This window comes from Elgaria multicarinata, chromosome 8 (genome assembly GCF_023053635.1).
Source record: "Elgaria multicarinata webbii isolate HBS135686 ecotype San Diego chromosome 8, rElgMul1.1.pri, whole genome shotgun sequence".
NCBI lineage: Eukaryota > Metazoa > Chordata > Lepidosauria > Squamata > Anguidae > Elgaria > Elgaria multicarinata.
The window spans coordinates 46,026,808-46,048,440 of NC_086178.1; the positions used below are offsets into that span (position 1 = coordinate 46,026,808).

The window sequence follows — 21,633 nt, forward strand, 5'->3', positions numbered from 1 at the left end:
GAATCAAAGCACCACCTCTTAGTCTCGATATATTATTCTGCTTTCCATCAAAAACTCACCAGTAAAACATATAAACAACAACAAAAAATGTGCTGGGTGGAATAACCTCATGCATTGCATAGATTTCCTACGTGATTTTAGTGCCTTCTTCTTTTTATATTCAGAATTAGTCTCAAGCCTTTTTTGGTGGGAGGAAACCTTGGCTTTCCAAGTGTATTGGATTTTCTCAGGTGTATTACTTTTCCAAACAATCATATGATAATTGCTGTGCAAAAGCAGCATTGCTTTTTGATCTCAGCTTTTCCGCATATGTCATAATAACGCATTCTGCTTCCTATCTTCATTTAGGATTGGATGCTTTAACATCTCATACTGTAAAGCAGGGGTGGACAACATGTGTCCCCTGGGCCCCTGTAAACCGCCCCCCCCAGTGTGGCCACCCCACAAAAAAACATTTGGAGGAATGCTAAAAAAAAAACCTGTAATTTTTTTTAAAAAAAACAAAATGTCATCCAGAGCTGCTACAAAGTAAGCTAATTTAGATACTTTGGGCACTCTGTAGCAGCTCCCAATGCCATTTAAAAAAATATTTTTAACCCCCCGTGGTTTCAGCACCCACATTGTGCGTGTTGTGTGTGCAGCCTATGGTGCTGTTTGAGGGGCCAAAATCTCTCCCCAGAATTCCCAAATTTTCCCAACCCTGCTGGAATGGTTTGATCTTTCTGCATTTTAAATTACCCTGTGCAGCAAGCGGCTTATGTGTAGTGGACGACCATGCTGACTTACCACCGAGACACTTCTACCGTTAACCCACTTTGTACACCCACCAAAATTTGAAAAAGTGAAGAGGAGGGAATTAGCTTTCATCTATATAATATTTAGGGTGAAACAACTGATAATATATTTCAGTTTATAATTTCTGTTGGTTGCATAAGTTGCTTAGGTCAATCAAAATACCACTGAAATACTAGTGGAGCCAGGGCCCACAGATACAGTGCTGGTATTTTTTAAGTCCCAGGAATGCAGATATCATCTACCCCCCACCCCTCAGAATTCCCTGTTCCCTCAGAGCTTAGCTGCAATCCTCACAGTAGCTGGAAGGAAATTAATTTTACCAGCAACAATATATTTTTCCTTGTTGCAACTCTTGGTGGAGATTGAAACTGCTAGAACCTGAATATCAAAATTTATTACTACACCACTAAATGCTGTGATTTGGCTGTGTTTGTATATCACAAGAGGACCAAATTGCTCAGTGCAATGGGGAAATAAAGCAGTCACAGATTTAGTTTTAACCTCTGTATTTGTGTGTTAGTTTCACAGGTGCTTTTGTGCTCTTCTTCAGTGTGGCAAGAAGTCAAGCACTTCCAGCAACAAATGTTCCTCAAGGTCAACTCGAGTGTGTCGCTCTATCCGGAGACAGGACAACAACTTCACATTTGTTGCTGCTTCAGCAGGACAGCCATCCTCAGAGCACCAGGAAGAAACCATCAGCCTCCAGAACCCAGAACCAATGACAGCCAACGGCCCCAAGACAAAACAGACAGTGTTGCTTGTAGCTCATTATAGTGCTTGAGTAAAAACAAACTCTTTGCTCTTTCCAACAGAGGAGCAGGTAGAACTGAGAAAGAACAGAACTTTGGATTTTGTGAATTTTTAACTCTATGATGAATGAACACCACCACTTGGCTTTTCTATCTTGGGCACAGATAGTATGCTATGTGAAAAAAGTAATTTTTGAGCTTCACTCCACTGAAGCATTTATTGTGTGTCCTGGAGGTCCTTCCAAATGTAATATCAAAGACTCGTTTGAAGGGGGAAATGTTCAAGATATTAATAATTAGTGTTGTGCCAAAAAAATAATAATAATTCCACTTTTTTTTTACCATTCTTTTTCAATTTGGTAGAAAAGAGATTGCTTTCAAAAAGAAAATCAATGGTGAAGAAAATTTTGGAGAAATTCTGGGTTGGGTTTGAGTTCCTTGTGCTTACCTTACTTAGGAGGTGCCCAAGGAATGCTCAGAAGTGTCCTGTTTTTTGTCATACAAACATCTCTCCAGCTGCTTGTAGCCTTCTGGTCTTCCCACACTTCAGTTAAAGCCCAGGTAATTCCTCCCATAGGGCTTTTTCAACTCGGGAAGTGCAGGCAGCTTGGGAGGCTGAAGAGCAACGGAGAGATGTGTAACAGAAAGAAAACACACTTGGAGCTGCCTCACAGTGATTAGATAAGTTCACAAATATCACAAACATAATCATAAAACACATTATAAAAGTTGTCATGGGGAAGACAACTTTGAGTAAATTGGAGAACAGATTTGGGCACAGCACTGGCACCACATCTTCCCTCATACCTGCATTATGGTGTATGCAAAATGGGGGTGGGTGGGGCAATTGCTGCCGTTGCCAGTTGCTGGGCCCTACCTGTGAGAAACAGTTGAGAATTTCTCCATAACCTAGACAAATTTGGTGAAATTGTCCCCTCAATTTCTGTTTCCACAAATAGAGTGAACATTTTTGAGAGGCCATTTGTGCACAACTCTATTAATACTAGGAAAAAATAGAACATGGGTGGCCATCCTGCAACACTGGTGCCACATTATGTTTTATACCCACACACCCACTCACACACCCACACCCCAGGTTAAGTAGATTAAAAAGACAACCAACCCAAAGGCATTTGAGCCTGCATATGGATTGAAGTGTGTATAAAGTGCCATTATCTCTTGCTTTGAGAGCTTCTGGCTCTAGTTGAAGCTCTCAAATTAAAAGCTCTCATGTTCAGGTAGGCCTGACAAGCCTACCTCATCTTGTGGTTGTGATTCTCTTACCAACAATGCTGGCCATTATTGAAGCAGAATGACTGAATATATTTTGTCATCCTCCTATAAAACTGGAAGCTTCAAAACATGCAATCAGGGATCTTATTGAACAAGTGGAGAATTGTCCTATTTTACTTATTGCTTTAGAACTAGTAATCATCTCTTCAAGCATGAACTGTCTGTCAGTAGCAAGTCAGAATAATTTCCCAATTTTCCTGGACAGGTTTTAATTATATTTCAATTTAAAAACTAGTCTAGAATTTTAACAGTGTTATATATAGCATTCAATATTTTGTTACAAATTCCTATCTAAGCCCCACATTTATTTATTTATTTATTTATTTATTTATTTATTTCACTTATATACCGCCCCCATAGCCAGGGCTCTCTGGGCAGTTCACAGAAATTCTAAAATTAAGATAAAAACGAGTATACAAAATTTTAAATTCTAAAACACAGAACATACATAGCCTTACATAGTAGGCTAATGCAAAATGCTAGTGGCTTCACAAGCAGGGACCCCTCCCAATTTTACATTCATATCAGAAAAGACAGGAGATCCAATCTGGGTCCTTATGCATGCAAAGCTATTTATGCCTACTCTACCACTGGGTTATTACTAGCCTTATTCAACTTGTAAATGAAACATTGTACCTCTCTTTGCTTGGAAGCCAAGTGACCCAATTCAGTTTTCATGGGGCTGTGCTTGGCTTTTTACTTTCATAGACCACAACTTAGAGAACCGCACAGCTAATATCATGACTCCAGCAGGACTTTGGATTAAAAATAATAAAGTAGTACCCTTTGCTCATGGAAACCCTATTGTGAAATAAATCTAAAATTCCACTATGCATGAACTAATCCTTCAGTTTGTCTGAAGCAGCCCTCTGTAGAAATGAGAAAAGCCAAGAGCTCTTCATCTACACGCCATGTGTGCCCACGAGCACATGGAAATGTGAATTACGAAGTCTATGTATGAAGTAGGAAAGTACGTCTACAATACCAATTCCTGTTGCATTATTACAAGACTTTGGGGGCAGTATTTATATACCATCTGGTTCACACTTCCCTTTCACTATGTAAACTTGAGCCCAGTCACAGACTGGGATTCATTACATGGAAGAGAAATTCACAATTTCTTCCCCCCTGCTTGGTGCCCTCCAGATGTTTTGGATTACATCGTCCCTGCCCCTTGGCCATGCTGCATGGGGCTGATGGGAAGTTTACCCCCAACATATCTTTAGAGCACCAGGTTGGGAAAGGCTTCATATGAGAACCAGCCCTAATTTCCAGAGGACTATGATGCAATAATCCAAAATAATGTATCCCCCCAAAAAATGTAGAACTGCATCCAACGCAGATCAGCAGTATTATTTGAACCATATGTTCTTCTAAATACTTATTTCCTGAATGTAGATAATGAACTATAGATTGGAGCATCAAGCTGTACAGATACATAGTCGGGGCCCATAGTTGGGCTGGTGGGGAAGGGCCACTTAGGCCCAGAAGTCCAGGGGGGTCTACCTAGAGCTGCAAACCCATCATAATGAGGAAAGTGTGGAACCTAAGTGGTAGATCATGCTTGAGGTTGTTTATACAATCTCATTTCCCTGTATTTCCAAGATCCTGAAAGCTCTTGTAAGATTTGCTGGAATCAAGCAGAAGCAGCTTTAGAATACAACCGGCAACATTCTGAATAGGGTCAAATGGCCTAGAACACACACAAAATGTGATGAAAGTAGACACAGGAAAAGGGAAGAAGTGATGAATGCATCCACGTTATTCCTTCTCTGTCACTGGTGCCCTCTGCACTGAAGAGAAGAGCCGCCTCTGTCTGTGGAGGCTCTCTCTGTGATTTACAACTCTGGGGGATCAGAAAAAGCTGTTCATGGCAGGTAGGAGGAAGGTTTTACAAGTTTGTTTCAGGCCCAGAAAAATTAATTTTGGACACTGGATACAGCCCAGAATTCCCGATTATGTTTCCTGCATTACCTGAGACACAGCAAAGACCTTGAGATGAACTATTAAAAATAATATACTTTAACATCAAAGAGATTTGGAAATACAGACTTCAGGCTTCAACATTAGTGCCTGTGGGGCAGACTTTAAGAGTATCCATTATTTACATAGTGCAGATCTGTTGCCTTCCAGATGTGTTGTACTACAACTCCCAGCATCCACCAGGCAGCCTGACTAGGGATGCTGGGAGTTGTAGTACAACACATCTGGTGTTTGCTTGGTTGGGGAAGGCTGCTGAAGTTCTTTCTGTCTTGCTTATGGACAAATTTGTGAATTTGTATCAAAAAAATGAAGCAGCCTTAATTTTCAGTTGTCCAAAGACATAACATCTCTTACTAACATAAGAAAAGTGGCAGTGACAGAAAATGACAAATGGCAGTGACCAAAAAATGAGAAGAAATGAACAGAGTAGGCTACTGGACTTCTTCTTATTATTATCATCATCATCATCATCATCATCATTTATATACCGCCCCATAGCTGAAGCTCTCTGGGCAGCTTACAAAAGTGTTCTGGAGGTAACAGAAAATGTATATTATATGGGGGAAATATGACACTTCTGCATAAAATGAACATACATTTATCTATTAGTAACATCTCACCATTGGGAGGAAGACTGTGACCAGGTGATGTGTCTGCTCAGTTTCTTATCCAGCTGTTAACAACTGATGGGCAAGTTCAAACTGAGCTTGGACTGGACAGCCTTTCCAATAGAGTGTGCTTTCAAATAGAGGACTGTCCTCTGGCAGCCTTTCAAATAGAACATTGTGCTCTGTGAAGTAGGTCACAAGGCCACTTTAGTTACCAGACAAGAGACAATGGCTATGGCCATCTCACGCTGCTTAAAAACTGAGCAAAAACAAAACAGACCCATGTTATTCACCTGTCTGCTTTTGTATCTTTTTGACTGGCTCTACATGCCAGTGCTGCAACAAGCAGAGACAGTGTGCCTATGCAATCCATGTCTTTTTAAATCAGCACTAGGAATGGCAATCTAGAGAATATGATAGTCAGCTGTGATCGTGCTATAAGATAGTTTGCCGTGGTTATCTGCCCCATGTGGACAAAAGTATTGCTAGTTAACTTTAAATGCCTCAAGCTTATGCTCTCCTTAAGTATATTTCAATGTTCCTGGCTGCGGTTATGTGTGTGTTTGTGTGTGTGAAAGAGACAGAAAACAGACAAACAGTATGTTTTATCAAGATGTTGAAAGTGTTTGTGCCTGCCAGAAGATTTTTATGTATTTTTTTTTAAAAAAAATGCCTTCCCTAACAAGAGCTTAGCTACAATAAAGTGTATTACCTGATTTACATACATTTAAACAAGAATGGATGGATTTAAGCCAAATGTATTGAAGTCAGTTAAATGGACTTCAGGAAAGTATTGTGCCACAACAACAACAGAGGCATCACAAAGTCAGGGAACAGAACTGCCCCGCCTAGAATTATGGAAGGGACCTAAAAGGTCATCCAGTCCAACCCCCTGCCAATTAGGAAAACCCACTGCTACAGCTTAAGAAGGAGAGTCCACCACTCTCCAGGGCAATCTCTCCCACTGCCACACACCTCTAATGGACACTTGCCTCAGTATTCCATATGTTATGCCCTTGCTATAGTGTTTTCCTGGCACTAGTGGGACAAGATCAACCCAGTGATTTGTAGGATCTTGTACTGGGGGTTGTTGTCACTTTAAGATCCTTTGTCTGGCTGATAAAGTCAACTGAACTTGCAGGGTGATTTTGTCCTTGCTCCCAAATCAAGAGATAAGGCTAAAACACCCTCTCAGAAGTGACTGGCTGATCACAGCTCTTGAATATGGGAGAACAAGAACACTCTGTGCTACGGGTGCAGAATATCAGGTTCGGGGTTCTAATCTGACCCTCCTGGGGTCCCAAACAGGCCCTCAAACAGCACTCTAAACAACAGCCAAAATTGGCCAACAGCCAACATAACATTGGATTCCGGGGTTTTCAAGGGTAGAATCCAACTAAAATCCTACTTAGAGTAGACCCATTGATGGGTCTACTTTAAGTAGGACTTTAATTGGATTCAAGCCCTCTTGTTCTATGCTTGTTTCCCAAGAATAGCAACAGTAGTACCTATGTGCGAAATATATGTAGTCTACCAGTCAACTACCCTTGACTGGTAGACTACATTCATGCAGTTATGAAAGGTGATCCAACAGAAAGTGGGAAAATCAGGATGATTCCTACAAATATTTGGAGGTAACTGATATATTTTATGGGCTTTATTTACCATGGACACAATGGAGTCAAGTTGCACTTTGCAGTTCTATTGGACTGCCTTGGCATTTTTTATACACACCGAAATATTCTAGATAAAATTCTTCTTCGAGGAAATCTGCTCTTTGATTTCAAGGGTAAATTTGAACTAATTTATGTGTCAGTGTAATTTATATGTATTTATCTTTTTTGTTGTTGTTTGTTCGTTCATTCGCTTCCGACTCTTCGTGACTTCATGGACCAGCCCACGCCAGAGCTTTCTGTCGGCTGTTGCCACCCCCAGCTCCCCCAAGGTCAAGTCTGTCACCTCCAGAATATCATCCATCCATCTTGCCCTTGGTCGGCCCCGCTTCCTTTTGCCTTCCACTTTCCCTAGCATCAGCCTCTTCTCCAGGGTATCCTGTCTTCTCATTATGTGGCCAAAGTACTTCAGTTTTGCCTTTCATACCATTCCCTCAAGTGAGCAGTCTGGCTTTATTTCCTGGAGTATGGACTGGTTTGATCTTCTTGCAGTCCAAGGCACTCTCAGAATTTTCCTCCAACACCACAGTTCAAAAGCATCTATCTTCCTTCGCTCAGCTTTCCTTATGGTCCAGCTCTCGCAGCCATAGGTTACTACGGGGAATACCATTGCTTTAACTATGCGGACCTTTGTTGTCAGTGTGGTGTCTCTGCTCTTAACTATTTTATCAAGATTTGTCATTGCTCTCCTCCCAAGAAGTAAACGTCTTCTGATTTCCTGGCTGCAGTCAGCGTCTGCAGTAAACTTTGCGCCCAGAAATACAAAGTCTGTCACTGCCTTCACGTTTTCTCCCTCTATTTGCCAGTTATCAATCAAGCTGGTTGCCATAATCTTGGTTTTTTTGAGGTTTAACTGCAACCCAGCTTTTGCACTTTCTTCTTTCACCTTTGTCATAAGGCTCCTCAGCTCCTCCTCGCTTTCAGCCATCAATGTGGTGTCATCTGCAGATCTGAGATTGTTAATGTTTCTTCCTGCGATTTTAACTCCAGCCTTGGATTCGTCAAGTCCAGCACGTCACATGATGTGTTCTGCATACAAGTTGAATAGGTAAGGTGAGAGAATACAACCCTGCCGAACTCCTTTCCCAATCTTAAACCAGTCCGTTGTTCCGTGGTCTGTTCTTACTGTTGCTACTTGTTTGTTATACAGATTCCTCAGGAGGCAGATAAGATGACTTGGTATCCCCATACCACCAAGACCTTGCCACAGTTTGTTATGATCCACACAGTCAAAGGCTTTAGAATAGTCAATAAAACAGAAATAGATGTTTTTCTGCAACTCCCTGGCTTTCTCCATTATCCAGCGGATATTGGCAATTTGGTCTCTAGTTCCAAATTTTCTAAACCCAGCTTGTACATCTGGCAATTCTCACTCCATGAATTGCTGGAGTCTACCATGCAGGATCTTGAGCATTACTCTGCTGGCATGTGAAATAAGTGCCACTGTCCGATAGTTTGAACATTCTTTAGTGTTTCCCTTTTTTGGTATGGGGATATAAGTTGATTTTTTCCAGTCTGATGGCCATTCTTGTGTTTTCCAAATTTGCTGGCATATGGCATGCACCACCTTGACAGCATCATCTTGCAATATTTTAAACAGTTCAGCTGGGATACCGTCGTCTCCTGCTGCCTTGTTATTAGCAATGCTTCTTAAGGCCCATTCAACCTCACTCTTCAGGATGTCAGGCTCTAACTCACTGACCACACCGTCTGAGCTATCCCCAATATTATTATCCTTCCTATACAGATCTTCCGTATATTCTTGCCACCTTTTCTTGATCTCTTCTGTTTGTGTTAGGTCCTTGCCATCTTTGTTTTTGATCATACCCATTTTTGCCTGGAATTTACCTCTGATATTTCTAATTTTCTGGAAGAGGTCTCTTGTCCTTCCTATTCTATTGTCTTCTTCCACTTCCGCACATTGCTTGTTTAAAAATAATTCCTTATCTCTTCTGGCTAACCTCTGGAATTTTGCATTTAATTGGGCATATCTCCCCCTATCACTGTTGCCTTTTGCTTTCCTTCTTTCTTGGGCTACTTCCAGTGTCTCAGCACACAGCCATCTTACCTTCTTGGTTTTCTTTTTCTTTGGGACGTTTTTTGTTGCCACCTCTTGGACAATGTTGCGAACTTCTGTCCATAGTTCTTCCGGGACCCTATCTACTAAATCTAGTCCCTTAAATCTATTCTTCACTTCCACTGCATATTCATTAGGAATATTAGTGAGCTCATATCTAACTGATCTGTGGGTCTTCCCTATTCTCTTTAGTTTGATTCTAAATTGTGCAATAAGAAGTTCGTGATCTGAACTACAGTCAGCTCCAGGTCTTTTTTTTTTACTGTCTGTATAGATGTCCACCACCTTTGGCTGCAAAGGATGTAGTCAATCTGATTTCGGTGTCGGCCATCTGGTGAAGTCCATGTATAAAGCCGTCTTTTCGGTTGTTGGAAGAGAGTGTTTGTTATGCACAGTGAGTTGTCCTGGCAGAATTCTATCAGCCTATGTCCCGCTTCATTTTGTTCTCCTAGACCATGCTTACCTGTAATTCCAGATGTCATTTGACTGCCCACCTTAGCGTTCCAGTCTCCTGTAACAAAAATAACATCTCTTTTTGGTGTATTATCCAGTAGGTGCTGCAGATCCTCATAGAACTGATCTACTTCTGCTTCTTCAGCATCTGTGGTTGGGGCATATATTTGGATCACTGTGATGTTAAATGGCTTACCCTGAATTTGAATTGAGATCATTCTATCATTTTTTGGATTGTATCCAAGCACTGCTTTAGCCACTTTATTATTAATTATGAAGGCTACTCCATTTCTTCTGTGATCCTCTTGTCCACAGTAGTAGATCTGGTGGTGATCTGATGTGAAGTGGCCCATTCCAGTCCATTTCAGTTCACTGACCCCCAATATATCTATATTTAATCTTGACATCTCACCAATAACCACATCCAATTTGCCCTGGCTCATAGATCTTACATTCCAGGTTCCTATGGTGTGTTGATCTTTAGAACATCGGATTCGTCGTTCACCACCAGTACCGTTGGCCGCTAGCCGTCCTTTCGGCTTTGAGCTAGCTGCGTCATCACATCTGGGGCTAGTTGAACTTATCCTCTGTTCCTCCCCAGTAGCATTTTGACCATCTTCCGACCTGGGGGTCCCATCTTCCGATGGTATACCGACATATCTCTGGTTGTACTGATCCATTTAGTTTTCATGGCAAGAATACTGGGGTGGGTTGCCATTACCTCCTCCAGGGATCATATTTAGTCTGACCTCTCTACCATGACCTTCCTGTCTTGGGTGTCTCTTCACGGTTTAGCTCATGGCATCCTTGAGGTGCTCAAACTCCAGCACCACGACAAGGTAACGATCTCCTTTGCTCCTTTGCTCCTTTACCACCCCCTTTTATCAAAAGCCTTCTTGTGACCTGTGTATTAATGTGCATTGCTTACTTCTATAATTTACTAACATGGGATCTTTTTGGCATTTTGTCTGGTAGGTGTTTAATATAAGGTGTTCTTACAGCAAAGGTTCAAAGTAGTCAATATGGAATAGTAAGTGAAGTGAGCTACGGGATCCTTGTGAATAGATTGCCAGGCTGACAGAAATGAGTTTAGAGCCACCTTCCCCAACCTGGTACTTTAGAGATGTGTTGGACTACTTGGGATGATAGGAAGTGTAGTTCAATATAATTGAAAGTCACCAGATTGTGGAAGGCTAGTTTAGAGGGTCAAGTAAGTATTCCTTCCAGTTGAGGGATCTGAATTATGTGGGCTCTAAAAGAAAGGAAATACACCTTGCGAATGGATTCATAAAACACGGTTTTAAAATGGCATATGGCACCTCATATAGTAGATAATTGTGTTTATTGATGGCATATGGTTGGTTCTATTTTGCTGCACTCCTACACACCTTTACATGGAGTCAGTGGAACGTATTCCTATGTAGGTATGTATAGGATTGCAGTGTTTGTGTTATTAAAAGGCTATTTTGTTCTTTGGGATTTTTCTCTTCTTGTGTTCCTGTGACTGAACTTTTTTAAATATATAAAAGTGGATTTATTTAATATCAGAAATATATTTCTGAATAAGCATTGAGCATAATATCCATACTTTTATGTATCAAAAATGTCTGCATTATTTCCTGTAATTTTTTTTTGTCCATGTGTGAATATATTTCAGCTTCAGTATATGTATTTGAGCTGTTTAAGATGTTACACAATGGAATTGTAATTTTTTTGCCTATCCCAAGAAGCTGTTGTTGGTCTCAAAACATATCCATATATGCATAAAGAGTTTTATTTTAAAATTCTGTCAGCTGAGATTTTTCACTTCACAAAGGATGAAAGCTTACAGTGGCTAAGGTCAGCAAAACTGTCCTGATTAATTAGGTTGCAGTTCTAAACCCATTTACCTACTAAGGAGTAAATCCCACTGTTATCAGTAGGATTTCCTTCTTCTTAATATGCATCAGATTCTGCAGTGAGTCACTCAGGGCAAAAATTCTGAAAAATATCCAGTTTATGAAAATAAGCATATAAATTTGTAATTGAGTAAAATGCACATTCAATACACTGAATGGGGTACAAATACATCAAATAAACAAATAAATACTTCAGGCACACTTTAGTTTGCATGTACCCAGATGATTCAAAATTATGCACAGTGTGGAGAACGCATATAGAGAGGTATTTCTCTCTCTCTCTCTCTCTCTCTCTCTCTCTCTCTCTCTCATACTAGAACCTGGCATCATCCCTTGAAGCTGATTGGTGGGAGACTCAGGACAGATAAAAGGAACTACTTATTCATACAGCACATACCTAAAGTATGGAATTTGCTACCACAAATACATACACATACACACACACACACACACACACACACACACACACACACACACACATATATATATATTCAGTAATACTGCGGAGGGGTGGATTAACATGTGTGTTTGTGTGCACGTGTGTGTGTGTGTTTAAGGGCATAATGGTTTGAGGGGGAGGAAATTTTAAAAATCCAACAAAATCAAGGCATGAATGGAACTGGAACAGACTTAGCAAGTCTAAAGCCCTACTTAAGAGCTATTGTTGTGCCAAGTTTCATCTCTTTAACTTTAAAAATAAGGGGGCTGTAAGCATTTGATTAATTTCCATTGACTAGAGCAGTTCTCTGAAAATGGGCAGTTCTCCGGCGGGTAATCCAATGGGGTGTAGTAAGGGAGCTGCTTTGAAATCGGAGCAGAGAATCACCTCAACAGAACTCTGGCTCAAATTTCGAGGCAGAGAAGACCCACTTTGCACACCCCTACTATCATCCCTCACCATTGCCTATGCTGTCTTGAGCTGATAGGAACTGTAAGCCAACAACATCTGGAGGGCCACAAGTTGCCCACACCTGATTTAAGGGCAATCACAGCACTAGAACACATAATTTCAGTTGAAAATCAATGGTTGCCATTTTTGCCTTTAGGACCATGAGTTGAGCACCCAACCTACTTAAATAGCTATGAAAATCCCAGCTGAACTTTTTGGTCATTCATTTGAGATTACATGCTGAAGTGTTTTAGGTCCCAATTCTGTATATACTTACCTGGGAGTAAGACCCAATGAAATCAGTGTGATTTTCTCAGTATAATGCATGTACTATCGAATAGTCAATTCATTCAAGATTGTAGAAGAACATGTCAGTGACTGAAAGAATGTCATGTTGCAATTATGACGAAACCCTTTTCTTTTAAGAACCCTATTATCCTTGGTTCTTTTTGCATGTTAACTGAACTACAGACCACAGTCTTGCAATTACAGAAGTGTTGTTAAAATTATACTGGGGGAGCTTTAGTTCAAGAGTGAGGATTCCAGCTTCTTCAGTTCAAAGCTCCTTAAGGGGCTAAATCTCTGTATAAACTCTAGTCCCAATCCTGTCCTCGACCCAGTTGATGCAGATGAACCCTTCATTCGTCTAATCAATCTTCTTTCATAACACACCACACATTTACATGCCTCCTTGCAATCACATGCTCAGCTCGTACTTCACTTCCACTTTTTTGCCATAGCAGTTTCTCCTGGCAGAAACTCAAGGTACTTTTTAATCCAGAAAAGCATTTCGTTTCTTTACTGATGAGAACTGTTGGGGGGGGGGGGGGAGAGAGAGAAAAGAAAAGTTCCATTTAAGCCCATGGTTCTCTTCCCTGGCTGCAGCTCCCTTTATTTGATTCCAGCTCAAACACATGGAACAGAGAATGCTTGAGAAGTCTAGCTAAATTAAAACCAATGAGAGTCTGTTGCTTAAGGAAGTTGCATTGATTACAATGGGCCTTAGATATAACTTTCCCTTCATTATACAAAATGTCCATAAAGAGCACACTATCCTCCATCCTCTGGAGTAAATATATCTAGCTGCATCATCTATGTGGACTTATCTAAAAAAACCAAAACCCAGTCCAAATGAAATCTCCCTGCTAGCTAGGTCTAACTGATGCAGAAAGATGTTGCTTACTATGGAAGCTACTAACTACTGAAGCATAAAGCCTGTTTCCTTGGCACCCAACAACCATTTCTCTTATCCGAGAACTGACCCAGCAAGAGCAATTTGACAGGTTCAATGCACCCAGCAGTATACCTGCTGGCCAAACAGGACTGCTCTTCAGAGTGGAAAGTAATAGTAGTTGTGAGGTTCTACACAGACAGTCAAGCAGATTAAGCATCAGCTGTTTGGGTCTTCAATCATCTTAACAGATCTACTTAAACCTTGGACCAAAGATCTGTAATAAATTAGAATGCGTTGTTATTAGAGATGGGCAAGGCATTTATGGCTCTTCTCAGATTGGTTGGTTTTTTCCCCTTGGTTTTCTGGATTATTTCCAGAGCCAATCAAAGGGTTTTGAAAGTTGTCAACACATCCCATCTGTTTCCACTTCTTTCCGCCACCTTATGTCAAAGCCATCTCTGCCAGCCTCACTTTCCAAACCCAGCCCTCATCCATTCCCTTGTCACAGGAGCAACAATGGTACTGGCAGCAATGGAGGCTTCCCCCCTTTCTTCTGCCCCTTCTGGCCTCCCCTCTGTATTATTATTATTATTATTATTATTATTATTATTATTATTATTATTATTATTTTATATAGCACCATCAGTGTACATGGTGCTGTACAGAGTGAAACAAACAGAGTGACAGGGCATGGTGGACCATAGTAACTGTAGTTTTTTTTCAAGGACTCCTGTGATACTGTAGTATTGTGTGCAAGAGGTCATCCTGGTTAACAGTGTCTGTCATAATTCCAAGCTCTCTCACCAAATTGTGAGACAATAAAGAGGTTTGCTGTCTATTCTGTACATCTGTTCACATGTGAATGCTAGGAGCTATCCTCTAAGTTTAATTAGCTTAACAAAGCAATCAATTGGGTGGACAGTTTCTCACAGTGCTCAACAGGATTTTTCTGAATCCCTTCTTCAGGGAGGATCCTTAAGTTGAAGCCTCTGCTGAGTATCCAACCTAGCAGATCACCTCTCACCTCCTCTCCACTTGCTTGACCCTGTGGCAGACTCAGGGGTCTGTCAGCTCTGATGTTCCCTCCCACTCCAACAGAGATTAAGTTCCCAGGGGGAGGGGGAGGGTGATCTCTGAGTTTAGGAATCTAATCCAATAAACACTTGGGAATATTTGTCCTTGACGGCTGAAGAGTCTTGGAGAATTTCCTCCCCCACTTCCTGTCTAGACTGCTATATGTCTATTTCTCCCCTTTAGCTTCTGAGCCCAATTCATGTTCCAAAACTCAGTCCCCCCACACTGTTGCAAAGTTCTGCGGCCTATTGTTACTGTAGTTCTTCTAAACCAGGAGTGTCAAACTTCTGGAGTGTCAACCTGTGGGCCAAATCTGGCCCTCCACGGTTCCCCGGGTGGCCACTCCTGCTTTCTCTGGCCCACCTGCTTTTCCCCAACCACAGTTTGTTTGGTAGTTCCTTGGCTTTTGCAAAGTTTTTCCCCATTCTAAATAAAAAAATTGAAACGCCTCACCCAGGGCTTAATAAATGGCACTAAACATTTAAGCTAAAACATGTTGCTATTTTTGTTTTTTCTGGCCCCACCCCTTTTGCCTTCAGCACTGCCCACCGCTGGAATGCAGCCCCAGAGAGCTTCTACAGAACTGAACTCAGTCCTAGAGGATCCCAACCCTCTGTGGAGGCTCCAAGGTAAAGACCTCTGGCTTCCATCTCCCCAGGACTAGGTTCCACAGAAAGATCCCAGGGTCAGCTTCCCTATGTCCAGAAGAGCTTGCCTTGCCATCTTCGGAGCCTGATGACTCTTGCCATGAGGACACCTGCATGCCACAGCCACTCCCAGGTCATTGCAGCCTGGACTGCCAAATTGCAATGAAGCCACTGTGATAGGGGAAGAAAGTCACAAAATGAGTATTGAGGGATGGTGATGGATTTAGGGCAAGAAAGGCCACACTAGTTACATGCATCATCTGACAGGATGGACTTGGGGCGGAACAGAACCAGAGTAAAAGCCTCATCTCGGTATGGAGTCTGGGCCAACCAGCCTAAATTCAACTACACTTCTATTTAAACCTCAGACTTGCTCTGATCTATTTAAACCACAGTCTTGCTTAGAGCAACATACAGACAATCCTGTTTGGCTTCCAGCCCTACTTGAAACTTTCCATGGTGCTGATCTCTGCCTGCCTGCCTGCCTTCCTCACCTAACTTGATCCCTGCTCAAGATTTCATCCATAGCTGAACCCTGACACTCAAGCTATATTGACAATGTCATTGTAACCCATGGCCCAAAGAATGACAGCTTGAAAGAATTACAGCCACCGTAGCCTGGACCTTGTTGGGGACAGAACTGGGTTTTGCATATGCACAACCTTGCCATGAAAGGTTCACTCTTTTTCTCTTCCACACATTCTCTCTGTTTTTTGTTTACACAGTTTTCTTTTCCACAAAAGTGAGCCTCTCCACCTTGTCTGGGAAGGGCTGTAGGTCAGCAGTAAAGCACCTGCTTTGCATGCAAAAAATCCCAGGTTCAATTCCTGCCATCTCCAGGTAGGGTAGGAAAAATTCTTGTTGAAATCCCTGGAGAGCCACTGCTAGTTAGTGTTGACATTTCTGGCCTACATGAACCAATGGTTTGACTCTCTATAAGGCAGCTTTCTATTTTCCTATGGGCTTGTTTCACTGACCTACTGAACGGTAAAGCAAAGCACCAATGAATTTGCTATTAGTAGGAATGGTGGTTTGTTTGTCTACCTGATGATTCTCCTGCAGTTGGACATAAAGGAAGGAATTATTTTTGCAACCCACTATTTCTCCCTCATAAATTATTGCTGTAGGTATTGATTGATTCAGATTTAATGAAGGCAAGAAGCCATCACCAGCAAGCATGTTGATTTATTTATAACAATCTAAGTGTATATGCACAGCATGCATACACATTATCGGACACTGTTAATTTTATGAATTTCAGGGACATTAATTTTTGAAGTAGCAAATGAAATATTAAGGCAGCTTTCTAAACTCTAGCAACTATAGAGCAGAACAAATATGCAGAGCAAAAGCATTAATTAAAAAAAATCATTCATGGCTGTGACATTTTAAAAATATTTTCTATTTTAAAAACATTAGCACACCAGGGAAACATTAGAACTAGGTGAATTCATTCAGGTGCACCATTTGTTGGGACATATTGCTGTCAAAGGTACTACTTAAAAAGTCCCTGTCCCATCAGCAAAGTCTAAGGCTGTTTCCAGATTAGGCTTTCATAGTGCCATCACCTTGCTTCTGTCACAGAATTTTAAAGTGTGTGGGGTGGCATGACATGGTCATCTTCTAGTTGTAACCCATCCATTTCCCCTTCTTCAATCTTTTTCTTTATCTTTAAGGAAAAACCATTTAAGGACAGAATAAGTGTGCAATGCCTGCACAAGGGAGCACTCCATCTGGAAGAATCCCGGAGTGATAATATTTAAGAAATGCAAATAAAAGCTTCTTGGGGAGGGGGATGATAACAGTCATGGCTGCAGCAGGCACCATGTGGAATTTTCTCCTAATGCAAATGGCAGCTTCAAAGGAGAATTTTCATCTGCTGTTTACATTTTCCACCCCCAGATCATATACATGCAAAAATGTATTTTACATCATTGCCGCAAGACTGGTGGAGGTGAGGATTAGAGGAATCCTGTGAGATATATATATATATTCTAGATGGGTTTGTTATATTACAGGCAGACCTCTGGTCTGTGGGCTAAATCTGGTCTCCAAGCATTCCTCAGATGGCAACAACCCTTTCCCCCTGCCCCACCCCCAATTATTACTTGTTTACTGGCAGTAAGAGCTTGAAGTTAAAATGTTCTGGTATATTTGGCCATGACCTCTGTCTGTAAGTCTGTCTGTCTGCCTGTTTATTAATTACATTTCTATACCACCCCAATAGCCAAAGCAGTCTAGGTGGTTCTTTTGCCTTCAGTCCCAATGCAGCCTCTGAGTACTTCTCTGAAACTGAATTCAGCCCTGAGGCTGAAAGAAGTTGGACATCCCTGTGCTGCTTACTTTCTCTGGGATGAAAATGCATAGTCAATTCTCCCCCCACGGCCAGTTCAAAAATACAGACGGGCTGACAACAATAGCTCTCAGAAGGAAGCCTTATGTGGATAATGGCATCTGTGGTAAACTTGTCCTCCTTCCCTTTCTACTTTTGCAGCTGCCAGATCCTGAAGAGGCATGAAAGGCCATTTTCCTGTGGAGGGACATTACTGACAGTTACCATGGGAATAATAGAAAAGACAAAGATGCAGCATGACAGCCTTACAGGTAAGCATAGTAGTCAGCAATGTCTTGGGCAATATTCTGCATTCATCCCCCCCCTTTTTTTTTGTCACCAAGTTGAACTGTCTGGGAAAATTACAGGTAAAATTATCAGAGGCTCAAATCCAACACTTTTTGCCAGAGGTCTACATATTAAGGTTGCTCTTAGAGAAAAACAACAACAACAACTTTTGAGAGGCCTGCTTTAAACTGAACGATTACAGGAATTTTAATAACATTGTGCTTGACTGGAATATTATCTTAAATATTTTATTCATTTCTTAAGAAGAGTGAATTTAAATTCCTGCTTTTACTTGGAAACTCAGTTGGTTGAATAATGCCTTTTCCTAGAGGTGTCTTAAAAGGTAGCTATATTTAGAAGTTACAACATTATTGTAATAACCAGCTATATTACATAACTTGGGTCCCATTTGCACCTGAGCAGGTAGCTTGATCAACTAGCCCTATTTTGGTTATATACTAGACATTTTCACAAGGTTGCCTCTGCACATAAACCAAACTCATGGAGAAGGAGTGGGACCACCTCTTATGGTCCTGCCCTTGACATTGCATGCACCTTCAGCCATGGCCCAACAGGATCCCTGCGTGTTCAATGGTGTGCTGCCAACATCTCAGGCATCAAGGTTCACATCTGTGCAGAGTGTGCATGTATTCAGGTGTAGGTGCCCCTTTAAGATGTCCCATGCAATGTGCAGATATCTGGGGTATAGTTAGTGGGATGCATAAAATAGGGAATTGTCCAGCAGGCACAGTGTTCATGCTCCACTCATGGAGGCCACCTTGTGAGAAAGGGCTTTTGATGACATGCTTGACTGTTTGAGAATGTTCATTATAAGAGGAAAATAGCCACTAATCAGGACAGCCTGACTGAACCACGGCAACAGCCTTTGAGAATTTGCGAGGCATTTCTTTGTGGCACACCCTTAAGAGTTCAACTCCTTTTACAGAAACTCAGTGTACCTTGAATTCACCTTAACCTTCTTTCTTTCTTTTTTTAAAGGTGATGTGTGTTATTTAAAACAAGAACAACACTAAAGTGTTTTATCAACAACGTATCACGACAGCATTTCAAGATCTTAAAAAATGCACCAATCAATCAAGGATTTCCCAGAGGGAAGAGTAGACACATAAAATGTAAAAATGGTCAGGTTGGTACAAATTCAAAGTAAGTGCTAGAAAGGAAGCATGGAAAACGTAAAAGCCATGCAAAAAGTTGTTATGTCATATTTACATCTCAGTAGGTCATGTTAATCTAGTCCAAGGCTTTAGAACTGCTAAAGCGACAATATAACCCAAGATAACATTTATTTTACACTTGTGATTGGGTCTTTCTCATGACATCTTCAACAATCAGGATGTCTCCAGCAGCATCCCCTGGAAACTCCACCTATAAAAGAACCACTTTTAAAGTGGTAACATCCTGAAAAAAGCATGATCTTCTGTCACTAGAAGGCACTGTCTCATTGAAGTGAGTGTAAGGGAAGTATTCAATTCAATTCAATTCAAAGCATGTGGTCACCCCTCTGCATCTGTGTAATGCAGCCCATAACAATTGCACCAAAAAGCAGGAAGTGCAAAAGCCCCGGATAAGCAATGTGATTTCTCCTTAATATAGAGATGCTCATTATATGAGTGAGAGAGAGAGAGAGAGAGAGAGACTGTCAAACAAATATTTTTCAGCCAGAGGTGACACTCAAAATAAATTTATGTGTTGATATAGGGAATGCATTAAGGAACAGAAGCAGGATCTTTAAAATCTAAACATGGAACAACTGAGGTACAGAATTAGGTCTTTATTGTTGAACAAGGAGATGTCTCTGGTTGTGCTGTATTTGCTTGGTTGACAGGTTTAACCCTTATCAAGTCCCTTGTTTATGTATGTTGGAAGTCAGAAAAACACGTAAAGACAAATGCATTATTCTGAAGAGTGCATTATCAATGGAAAGGAAGCAGATTGAAAAATTCAAAATACTATAATTTGCTAGGAGTGTGTGCTCTGTACCGAAAATTTGGGGGTTTGATGGACCTCCGACAGACCTCCAAAATTGCAGTGTTGTTGGGGATGGTTTTAAAAGTGTTGGAAACACATGGTGTGATTAGATCATTTGGAGCCCTGAATGGATACGGAGGTTCGAAGGTTTCTTAGGCAACGTGAGGGCTTGTTTCATGTTGATGGACAACTAACTGAACATTTCCATATTAGGAAGACACTGTCACTGAAGGGTGAGGGAGGGGTAGTTTTGAGATTGACACCTGTGGCTAACCAATAGCCACAGTCTCCTCCCTGTCCCCCTTCCCCATACAATCACAGTGCTTAAGGGGAGTGATTGCAAATGATATAACCCAATTCTCCCTGCCCTGGAATTCATTCATTTTCTTGCTTGTGGAGCGAGAAAGAGTCCAAGCTCCACTCCCAATATGAACTTCATCTTCTCTCAAGAGAACTTGCAGAACTTTAAGAAACTAACCTCCTACATAAATCAAAGTCCCCCATGTGTGTCAACTCGGTACCATATACCGTATGTTTAAATTATGGGAGTTGTGTCTGAACTGGAATGAAACTACAACCAATTTTCTTCACTTCTTGAAAAAATTGATGTAGGCTGAAATGAAGGATTTAGGGGAAATGGCTCACGTTATGAAAATAATGAAAACCATTCCATGTAAATGAGTTGTCCCAGGAAGTGATGATGACTGGCAGGCAGTGTGGATCCATACAGTCTCACAAGCCAATATTAGGATACGGAAAAGAATCATGTGTCAAAGGTTGATTTATGTACTGCAAGTATGGACTCAACTTGGCTGGGCATAAAGTCAAGAGAAGAAATGGTGGCAAGAGAAAAGTTTGCTATTGCTAATACTAGTATATCTCCTGTTTTGAAGACAGGACTCAAGTTTATATGCTTTGATATATTCAGTATATATATAATGTTGTCTGACCTCTCATAGGGAGAGCACACACACCCTTTCACCCCATTAGAGCAAACAGTCAGGGAATGCAGCAGATCTCTATTTTTATAAACTGAAGATGCACAACTGTGCATCAGCAAAGTAAAGGATAAAGGTCCTGCACAATGGATGTGTGTGTGTGTGTGTGTGTGTGTGTGTGTGTGTGTGTGTGTACGGGGGAATGATTTGAGGTTTTTTTTTTTAAAAAAAAATCCCTAAAAATTAAGGGACGAAGGGATCTGATTTAAACTTGGTATGGCTAAGAGCTACCAGGGTGCCAAGTTTCATCTCTTTATCTTTAAAACTGACAGAGATGTATGCATTTTTGTTCATTCCCATTGATGATAAAAGTGTGGTTCTCCAAAAATGGAGCGGTTTTTCGATGAGTAATCTGGGAGTGCAGAGAGATGGAATGCCTCTGAAAATCAGAGCAGGGGACCCACTTGATGGAGCTCAACCCCAAATTTTGGGGAGCAACAGACCCACTCTGCACACCCCTATAATTTGCAGGAGATGTTTGACATCTTTAGAAAGCACTTCCGTAGCCATGGAAACAAACATGAGTTCTTCCCCACCTACACAACTTATTTTCTTGCATTATGTGAGACTATGATAATGTGTTTAATCTTCTGTTTTAGTAAACAATGTTCAATGTTGCACCTAACATGAATAAAGCACAGCTGAGACCACCTTATTGTCAGAGCTCTTTCCAAGGCCTTGAAGAAACACTCTAGCATATAGGAAATCATCAA

General features: G+C 41.1%; 2 protein-coding genes across 2 annotated transcripts in view; both read left to right on the forward strand.

Moving 5' to 3' along the window:
* Positions 1-1,576, forward strand: part of LOC134403119 (vertebrate ancient opsin-like) — a 125,604-nt gene extending 124,028 nt beyond the window's left edge. The window contains exon 4 of the mRNA XM_063133224.1: positions 1,316-1,576. Coding sequence (XP_062989294.1) covers positions 1,316-1,576 — 261 coding nt within the window. The remainder of the gene's footprint in view (positions 1-1,315) is intronic.
* ITM2C (integral membrane protein 2C) overlaps positions 1-21,633 on the forward strand; it is a 370,458-nt gene that overhangs the window by 272,763 nt on the left and 76,062 nt on the right. The gene's annotated exons all lie outside the window — the stretch shown is intronic.